At 34.7% G+C, this 11,214-nt stretch overlaps 1 protein-coding gene across 1 annotated transcript; it reads left to right on the forward strand.

Moving 5' to 3' along the window:
• The first annotated feature begins 231 nt into the window (after positions 1-231).
• LOC127431552 (proline-rich protein 35-like) lies at positions 232-4,888 on the forward strand. The gene is made up of 2 exons (XM_051682012.1): positions 232-1,643; positions 4,195-4,888. The coding sequence occupies exons 1-2, from the start codon at positions 232-234 to the stop codon at positions 4,886-4,888; spliced, it is 2,106 nt and encodes a 701-aa protein (XP_051537972.1).
• The last annotated feature ends 6,326 nt before the right edge of the window (positions 4,889-11,214 follow it).

The following is an 11,214-nucleotide window of genomic DNA, read 5'->3' on the forward strand; positions in this document are numbered from 1 at the left end:
GCTGAGATGGAAATTTTCATCATCATCTTCTGATGAATTAAAAGTTCACCCACACATTTAAATCACTCCAGACACACTGGCATGATTCAGTAGCACACATAACAATCACATACTTGGAGGCAGACAAACATATACACACATTTTTTACCATTATTAGTAAAAAACATAGAAAATTACACAGTCTGCAGCATTGCTTCTTTATCTCCAAACGGTCGCATCGCTGTAAACACCATGTCGAAGGATGACTGTAAAGTGGGCTGTAAGCATAAGGAACGGAAACCCAAAAAGCCGCACTACATCCCTCGACCGTGGGGCAAACCCTACAACTACAAATGCTTCCAATGCCCTTTCACCTGTATGGAAAAATCCCACCTGTACAACCACATGAAGTACAGCTTGTGCAAAAACTCCTTGTCATTGCTCATCGAGTCCGAATGGCCTTATAAAAAGGGCAGTATGCTTTATCCAGAACAACTCCGGCTCCAGCAGGGAGGTCTACGCTCCCGCAGCCCCAGCAAGAGTCATTCTGATTGGGCTGAGATGTCGGACGAGCCCCCTCATTCGGCAACAAGCCTGGAGGTCGGTGTAAATGAAGACAGAGAGGAAGTAGAAACGGAGAGGGAAGCAGAGAAAGACAAAGACGTGGCCAAGACAAACGGGTTGGTGGTTTTGAGTCCAGAGCCTGCGGAGACAAGAGGAGGAACCAAGCGATCCAAGCAAGAAGCAGAACTCTTGATGGCGGATGTGTTCTCACTGGAAGAGCAACTCTTGCAAGCACGCTCAGTTGAAGTAGAATCGAAATTGCGACACTATAGGCTCTCGAAGACGTGCCTTTCCAGGCCGGCGGCCTTGCTTTCGGAACAATGGCGCATCCTTAGCGACCATACGTCCAGTGCTAAACCCAGGTCTGACTCTGTGCCCTCTTCTTTACCTTGTTATTCCACATTAGCATCAACAGGGCAATTTGAATGCTCTGACTCCCCTGGTTTCAATCTGTCTTTGCTTGGTGTTGGATACCCGTTGGCACCTGGACTCCTTTCGTACCTAAACCCAGCATTGAGCATACCAACATCAGCAAGTGCTGTGGCCACAACTGCACATGCTCAGATCTCCCCGCTTCCTTTTCTGGCATCAACCGCACAGCTCGCTCATGCACAGAGACACTCTGAGCGATCTTTACTTCCGCCTCACCTGTATTACCCTTTTCTCTGTGAACACACCTTTGGAGCTATGCCCTCCTCAACCCCAGCGTCCTCTGAGACAGGTAAACTCATCAAACCTCCCACAATGAGTTTACCACCCCCTTCGTACCTTCCTAAACTAAACTCGTGGAAGGTCCCGGCTCTTCGGCCCACGTCCAGTCAAACCTCACCTACGGCTTGGGTGTCTCCTACATGTTCCTCTCCAGAACCGAGTCATGGCGAAAAAGAAAGGCTCCGATCGAGGGAAGGGAAGGCTGGCTGGCAGCAGGAAACTCCATTCATCAGAGAGCAAAGTTTGAAGAGGACAGCGACATCATTGGGCTCTCATGGTGTGCCAGTGGAGAAGAAACCAGCACTGGAGTTTCCCCTTGAGACCCTGAAAAATGCTCACAAATCCACGTCCATTGCTGCCATGATGACCAGGCTCCCACTACACAACAGGTAAGACAATAAAACTAGACATGGTAACACTTTCGAATATAAATACAGAATGTTAGCCTCAGTCACCATTCACTTTCATTGTATGGAAAAAAAGATGCAATTAAAGGAAATGGTGACTGAGATAAAAAAAGAAAGTCATAGGGGTTCGAAAGAACAAGAGTTTTTCATTTTGGGGTGAACTATCTCTTTAAAGACATGAGGGAATCGTGCGGCTGGATGAGAAGAGGTTGAAGAGGACACATGATTTTCACCAAGTGTAAATTAGTCTTAGAAGTCTACCTTTTGCAGCAGCCTTTCCATCAGAAGTGAGCCTAGGATGCCTTAAAATGCTGCCTACATAGGCAGCTCACTAGGTTTTGGAACCGAGCCAATGGGTGATAACTGTGGCTATAAATCTTTATGAGAGCATATAACTGATTATAAGGTGAATTATAAGATTTTAGAAGTATATATTTAAGAATACCTTTAGAAATAATTGATATTTACACAGATATGTGGGTGTTTCTTCAACTTCGAGCCCTTTTAGCACTGTGGACTTCTAGAAAGTCTCAATTAAAAATATACCTACAGTATACATTTATTTGTCTACTAACAATGTTCAAAAAATGTATGTACATGCATCGGGAGATTTTATGTCATTTTTGTAATTTTATCTGAAAGTCATGAAAATTTCCACCACAGTGTTATTTTCCAGCACATCTCAAATTCTGTATTGTGTTTAATCGAATTCTGGGGTGAAAATGATGCTGATGGAAATTACATTTTTGAAATTTTTGAAAAAAATAAAAAAATAAAAATAATGTATAAAATAATGACTCCTTTGTCTTGCTAAAGCTAAGTTCATAGCTAACATTTTATGTATTATAAAAACACACAATTAAATAATATTTTCAGACTATTTGAATAATTTATCTAAATTACAGCTTGATTGGAAGTGACGACCAATAAAAATATTCTGCTCACAACTGATATTGACCTTGATTTTTCTTTAATATCTTCTTCCATAATTTGTTTCATATTTCATTTCAAGCATGCTCTTCACAGACACTTTTGTACACTTGGTTCACAAGTAAACCAATTTTAGAAAAACTTTATTAAGGGCAAAATTGTTTGGTGTGGTGGAAAAGGCACCACAACTGTGGGAAAGTTAAATATTGAAATGGTTTATGTTTATTTCACTCTTTGTTTAGATTATCATAGTTTGAAGCATGAAATAATTTGTATTTGTTATGATGGATTTTTATAGTTTAATTTTGAGGGTCTGGGACAAGGCTACAACAGTAAAAATTAAACATAAAAGAAATTTGAAAAGTTCCACCCAAAAAAAAAAAAAAAAAAAGATGAAGGCCTGACAAAAAGTTTCCAAGTCCGTTTTAATGTGACCTTCATGCAACAAAAATATTTTTTTTTAAATCTGTTTAAATAAAAATCAACCCCTGGGACATGAAAGTGCCCAAAGTTGAAGAAACACCAGAGACTATTTAGCAGAAATGGGCCACTTCTATTAAAATGAATGGGAGATGTTGGAACCATAGATATACATAAGTAGATGCCTCATTCGGATATGTCAACGGCAGTGCCATCTTGGAACGGTCAACAAGGAGAGCTGTTTGAATGCAAGTGAATGGAAGAAAAGCGTCAGACCACTGCATAAACTGCTTTTGTGTGGAAACAGTTCATCACGTAATGATTTGGCTGACTGTTTGTTAATTTTCAGTATGTTTAGCATGATATATTCATTTGTAGAGGATGGGGGGTGGGGACCTGTTGTAGAAGTGAAGTCAGGATTTTTTATATCATCTAAAATGTTGCCCAATGTTTGTGGAGAATCAGATAATCTGCAAGTTTACTGGAAAATAAAATAGACTTTTGCAGACTGTATCTGTCGATTTACATTCATGTGTTGACGGACGGCTCTTGGCCTATCCAATATGGCGGACGTGCCGACATATAACTGTCCACAGAAACAGCTGGTAATGAGGTATATACGTATAGATATATATGGTTGGAACACCCAATGGTCAACGGATGTAGAAAGGAAGTCCCGCCTTACAGGTAAAAGAGCCAATCATCTTTCAGATACAGACATCGCCTGTCAATCAAGTAGAGATGCGCATTAGCTGCACAAGCCAGGAAAATTTCGTTTTTTTAGAGTTATTTGAGGTAAAGATCACAATTTATGATACCAGTATTGTCAGATTTTACTGCTGATTTGAAGTATGTTCTTTGATCGTAATCTTGACAAACAGTTTAGGAGATTTCGGTCTTTCCCCATTCAAGTAGATAGGAGCTGCACTGTCATGACTGGAAATAGCCTCCCGAGAGCATTCCAAAGATGGCCAACCATGGACTGACTTGCTAGAAAGACTTTGGAAACACACATATTATGCTATAAATAGTAAAACTTTTAACCCAGTAAAACAATATCTATCAGAAACAGGGCTAAAATAGTCTCTCTCTCTCTCTCTATTAGTCTGCACACTCAGGTTGAAGTTGATAAATGGTATTTAGACACAATTAAACCCTCTTTCTCCACATGCAGCCCCCGTAGTGACGCCACCTCTCTGCTGCATATGTCTGAACCACTGGAGGCGAGACAGAGAGGAATGGAGAGAGACATGGACCCGGCAGCTGCTCTCCTGCAGGATTTCTCCACCTTACTGCAGGAGTACCAGAGAACAGAGCAGCGTGCCGCAGCAGTTCCTGAGCAGAGCCACCTGTGGGCACACCTGGGCAAAATCCGTTCGGCTCTTTCGCACATACAACAGGCACTGGAGCAGACCGCTCGGTCTAATGAGGGACCGCTCGATTTATCCATCAAAAAAGATTCAAACACAAACACGCCAGGAGACGCCACCGTGAGAGGCGTTTTAGGAGAAACAAAAGAACTGGTTGATGAAAACTTCTCAGATACGGAAGAGGAGGAATATGATGATGATAAAGACGACAGAGAAACAGTAGAGCGCGGAAGCAGTTTTAAAGAACGACGGAAGTGTTCTCTAGATGCGCTGATGAAACTGAATCAGTCACATGTACCTGTAGTGAATACAGAGGTACTGGCTGACAGAAGGTTGGCATTACGGGGAGGAGCCGCTGAAGCTCTGTGGCACAGCAGAACTACCAAATGTGAAGCCGACTCGAGCGTTCTTCTGTGCTCCAAAACACCCAATATACCTTCGTCCATACAACACCTGGACACACTGTGTCCAACCAGCCCATTAACAGCCACCGATACAATGGTGTAGCGAAGAGAACTGCTTAATAATGCATTAAATAACAATTAAATAACTAAACTTGCCAAAGGGTGTTAAAAAAAAAAACAATACAGGAAAGTACACATTTTACATGATTTACAAACATATACGGCTGGGGCCAAAAGTCTGAGACAACCATTAAAATGTTTCTGAGTTGCATTATTTTATTTTGATAAAAAAAAAAAAAAAAAAAATCTAAACAAATATTATAAACAAATAATCTGAGTGAAAGACAGAATTGGAAAAACAACATGAATTTCTTAGAATTAGAAGGAAATAATGACCTTTTGTACAAAGAAGTAAACATGGTCAAAATCACAAATTTACTTACACTCAAAAAATATTTTAGCCTATTTTTTTAAAGATTTCAATTTCATATCAAAATTACATCAAATTCAACTCTGTCATTTTTTTAAATTATTATTAAAGTTATTAAAAATGAATAATTAAATAAACGTAAAAAAAATATTTTGTTAAAGATTACTCCATTCGATTTCAAAAGAATTTTGTTATGAAATTGAAATGCGTGAATCTTAAAATTATTTTTTGAGTGTTTTTGATTGGTGACCAAGAAATAGTGCAGAATATTAAAGGAATATTCCGGGTTCAATGCAAGTTAAGCTCAATCAACAGCATTTGTGGCACAAAGCTGATTACCACAAAAATAAATTTCGACTCGTCCCTCCTTTTCTTTAAAAAAGGCAAAAATCTGGGTTACAGTGAGACACTTACAATGGAAGTCAATGGGGCCAATCAGTAAACGTACAAATACTCACTTTTTCAAAAGTATAGCCACAAGATGTAAACAATATGCGTGTTAACATGATTTTAGTGTGATTAAATTGCTTACTAACCTTTTTAGTGTAAAGTTAGCCAATTTTACAACTTCGTTGCAATGATATTGTAGTCAAAAAAACTGGCTGAAAAAATGTCGTTTTGAACAACTTTACAGCTCAAATAACACACAAGTTTTAACAGAAGAATTAATGTGTTTTATAGAATTATAAGCTTCACATTTCTGCCTTTAAACCCTCCAAAAATTTACCCTATTCACTTCCATTGTAAGTGTCTCACTGTAACCTCCATTTTTGCTTTTTTTAAAGAAAAGGAGGGATGAGTCGAAATAATTTTTTGTGGTAATCAACATTATGCCACAAATGCTGTCGATTGAGCTTAACTTGCATTGAACTCGGAATATTCCTTTAAATATAAAATTTTATGTCATTTTCAATGTGGTTTCAGACTTTCGGTACCTGTATACTTAAACACTGTAAGATAACTTCAAATTAACATTCTATATAACACTTAGAAAATAGTAGAACAATTATCAATTTCCTCATTTCTGATGCGGGCTCACTGCTTTTTTGAGTCCACACTAGCAGCTCTGAACAATTGTGTATATCATATCTGCACAAGTTTCTCAATTATAGACAATCATGATTTATATTCCGCAAAAATTAACTGTTGAAAAGAGGACACTAATATATGGAAGAATCATGGAAACAGAAGACAATGTCAAGCACTTTATGCCAAAACAAACCATCAAAGGACAAAAATACAAATGCACTGATCATGGACTTCAAGATCTCTCATCTAAATTATTTAGCTTATTAAATGATAATTAAATACCAAGTACAGACGGAGTCCAGTTACAGGCCAAAACAGATGAAAATAATCTGCCTCAAGGAACAACTTTTAATTTAATGTATTTGTAATATGTTAACTGAATTGTCTGACATACAGTATTTATTATATACACATATTTTTATTTATTTTATTTTATTAAATAATTTTAGTTTTTTGAGAAGTTGAGATTGAATGTTGCAAATCTGTAAATAATCCCATCTCTCTCACAGACACATTTCAATTATGATATTCCAAAGAGATGATTTTTTCACATGCAAGAACATACTGCATTAGTGTTTATACTGATACTGTTGTTTTCATCTGTGTACATTTTATTTGTGCTAACATTCTGTAAATAAAACTTACAGCAATAAAAATATTTTTGTGTGAATATACTGACTTGTGCATTGCAATACAATAGTGGAAACAAAGATTAACCTGTTTTTTACAGTATGACTGCATAACCTGCAGTATTAATACTGCGGGACAGATTTTGTCAAAGAGGTGAATTCTTTAAATTCTTCAGGCAAGGGTAAACAATTTCAAGCTAATATGTGTTGAAACAGTGTTACAGGTGTACAGTATCAGTCCTGACGTGTTGCAATGCTGTGAAAGGTGACTTTATACCTGAGTAGAGAAGTCTTCCACACTGAAAGGTCAAACCTCCACAGGGCAACAGGAAAGAGGTGCTTGACAGACCCCTGAACCGAAGCTTTGAGTCGCCCCACATCACGACCCTAAAAGGTCATCTGCCACAAACACAGGTGTCAAAGTGCACTGTGTTCACCATGGAGATGTCAAACACAGATGCCACCAGTGCAGAAAATTTAAGGGGGCTCGGTGCAAAAATTAGTACCAAAAATGCCCCTAATTTTAAAATGTGGGCGCAAAAAATGCCCTTGTAATTAATTATTTTTATTTGTAACATCTGATATAGTTAATATTCTATTATAGTACCAATTATACATATAATGACAAAATATAAATGTATTTTAATTCAATGAAGAGAGTAAACAAATTCTCAATCTTGAGAATTTGTATTAATGAATCTATTAAATTGAAGTATTTGGCATGGATGACACACAGTTTAAGTTTTAAATGGTTAGAAAAAAATATGCAAGGTAATATAAAAAGTCAAAAATGCCCTTTAAAATTAAATCCAGGGGGCAAAAATTGAATGAAAAAATTAAAAAGTTCATTTTTGACACCGGATGCCAGCCGTATGTCATATTACAATTCTGGTTTGGTGTCAGATATGATTTATTTTATGTTAATAAAGTAATTTCAGGTTAATGTCTCAATTACCTAAACACAAACATGTTTAACCGAGGAACGTTTTTTGGTCACGTAACCACATAAACTCTTCTATTTGAAATAAAATACAAGACTATAAATGTTTAGATACATTTATAATTTTATAAACATTTTGATAAGAAGATTTAATAGTGATTGACTTAAAAAAATATCTACAAAAATAAACAGCATTAATAATTATACTGTTAATGTAAACACTTACATGGAGCTCAAGTTTCTATTTATAGGTTTAGTTACTGTATATTTCATCTTTCTCTTAAACATAATTACTTAGAATAAATAACATGAATACTAAAGAGTAAAATTCTATGTGAATACATTAAATATTAAATAACAAATATTTTGAATGGCTTGCGGATGTTTTCTCCATTACACAAGATACAATTTCACATGTGAATATAAAAAAGCAAGATATTGCAGATATAAATAAAATGAATTGATGTGTAGGCAGCAAAACATACAAAATAGAAAAGCTAGTGGTGCAATAATATTTTAAGAGTCTAAATGGTTGTTATTGTTGTTGTTTTTCATTTAAATAGAAGTGGCCCGTCTCTGCTAAATAATCTCTGGTTACACTATACACCAGAATTTATAGCCTTAAACATGCACAGTCCTACATGTCTCCACGTTACTAGATACTACTCTTCATTTCAAACACTTACCAAGTTTCCACAACATACAACAGTCTGGAACCACACGAGATGACAAACTCGAGAAACACATTTTGACACTGAAGGTTTTCAGTCCTTCAACTAAAATCTCATATTATTTGGGTGATCAACACACTGCTTGTTATCAGCTTTAGGTTATTCCAGGACGGTTGCTCTAGAGGGTGCTGGAGATCTTTCCTGTATGATGTACAATCACATATTACAGTCCTGACTGTTACTTTTATGTGTGTATATATATATATATATATATATATATATATATATAATGTATTTTATTTTTCATTCTAAGAAACATGGCTTTTACAGCTTGGAAAGGTGAATTTTAAAATAAATTTCTGTATGATTGTAGACATCCTATCAGATAGACAGTGTCTTTATGAACTAATTTACTAAATTGCAATTAATCTCAGGCTTATTTAATAAAATGTTTATATTGGGATATTCTGGCTGCCTGCTTTCAAGGTTATGGTCAACAATATAACTTTTCTATTAAAAGTTAAAATAAAATAAAAAAAATAAACAATGTTATGTTTGACGAATCTTATCAAGCATGAAAAATAACAAATGAATTATTATTATTGTTGTTGTTGTTTTTATGAAATTATAAAGTGTTTAAACTTGGCTCCTCAAAACTCAAATGATGTCACTTATTCTTTAATTTGTCATTTAAAATGTCAGTTCTCTATTATTAAAAACTTGAAAACACAGATATATTATCCTGTTACAAATATAATAACAAAGTTTTATATATAAATGTCAATGATCTAATTTGAATAGCAAAACAAACATACACAAAATCATGGCAGTTTTGGTGTAAATACTTTTGGTCAACGACGTGACGTTTAATTTTTTTGTCTACATCTAATAAATTATTCCAAAAAAAAAAAAAAAACATAACAAATGCAATTCACAGAAAACAATGACTTGAATACACCTCTTCTATGATGAGCATGTTCAGTTACTGAGTTCAAGCTCATTTTGACATTTTTTTCTGAGGCTTAAAGTAAAAAATGTCATGTGGTGTAACCGTCCTGAGACAGTGAAAAATAAAAAGTCTCATTAAAAGCTGAAATACTTGAAAAAAAGAAATGTTAGCATGAGTCATGCTGAATAATCTTTTATTATATTTCTTAAGAAAATAAGCAGTGAACATATTTTATTTACAATATGATTCATATTTGAAAAACTGTTGTCTATCAAAGTCAAAGTCATGTGGTGTAACTAACATGTAGGTAGCAATTTTTTTGTCATGTGACAAAAATCATAAAACAAAGCAGATCTCTTTAGACCCACAAGACTGTGTAAAGTTTTAAAAATAAATAATTTTGTCATCTCATTAAATATAATTATTTAGAAATTATTTTTTATGAAAAGGCACATTTTGTGCCTTCTGATATTCTTGACTTAAAAAATCATGATATTTGAAAAAAAAAAAAAATTCACCTTGAAATATTTGCTTGAAAACTTTTTTGAAAATAATGATTAATTTGTTTATACTCTCATGTATTCAAGGTGCAAAGAAACTATTTTAATACCTTTTGCTTGATGGATACACACCTGACATTTTTAAAGTCATTAAATAAAAAATTAAAATTAAAATTTTTGAATATGTTTTATTTATTATTATTTATTTATTTATGTATTTTTTAGAAAATGCTAAAAAAAAAAAAAATAGAAATATTATTATTTATTTTTATTTATTTTTTTTCAAAAATTTGTAAAAACAACATGAACTCAAAGATTACACATTTACAAACTCGACACATGTCTTTTAAATGAGATTTTAAAAATTCCAAAAACAAAAAATTTCCAAAACAATTTGTAAGAGTTGATATCCAAAAAAGAGACAAATCTCTGAATAAAAATCTCAAATAAAGAAAGAATCTCTGGACAACACCGCTAATTTGGCTGACTGGCCAAATTTCTTCTTGGGCTTCTTGGGTAAAATCATCCAGGATATAAGAAAAGGATCTTAAAAAACATCTTAATATATTTGTTTTCTCTTGTTTTCTTAAAGCTCAGTTCAGTCATAAAGAAAAAGGGTAAAATGTGGTTTATGGTGGAGTAACAATGTTAAAACCCATTAGTCAAGCAAAACCATCACTAATCCTCATTCCTCATTAGCTAAAACACACCTGGATGAAGCCAAATAAAAAGCGGAACTTAAATTACCAAAAATGTGGAACAGTTAAAAAATTAGACAAACAAGAATCCTTTGATGACCAAAAAACATCCTACTGGCAAATCCAGAAATTACAATTTTCAGTTTATTTTCTCAAAAGTAGAAGATTTTAGTTTTATCCCATTAGGAATGTTCGCAAATTCTGATTTCATTATCATTCTTTTTTTGTAAAGGGTTTCTGGACCCTCGTCTAATTTAACTTTACAAAGCATTTTAACAGATGCAATTCCTACAATGAGCTGAAAGAGTCGCATCTCTAGAGATTGCATTAAGATTCTGCGCGGAAAACAATTATTATTATGTGTGTCCAGTTCAGCATACCAGGATTAAGCCTGATCCTATAAACAAACACATAGAAACACAGCTGTGATGGCCAATCTCCAACATAATCCCTGTAAATGCCAATGGCTAAACTCTAGATTTGCATCAAAGACAGTATCATGTAAAAGTACTTACACAGTAGAACACATACATACACTTATATTTTTCTTGGATTTTGAGAAGCATCATCAAAACTTGTGTCT

The sequence above is a fragment of the Myxocyprinus asiaticus genome, chromosome 41 (assembly GCF_019703515.2).
Source record: "Myxocyprinus asiaticus isolate MX2 ecotype Aquarium Trade chromosome 41, UBuf_Myxa_2, whole genome shotgun sequence".
NCBI lineage: Eukaryota > Metazoa > Chordata > Actinopteri > Cypriniformes > Catostomidae > Myxocyprinus > Myxocyprinus asiaticus.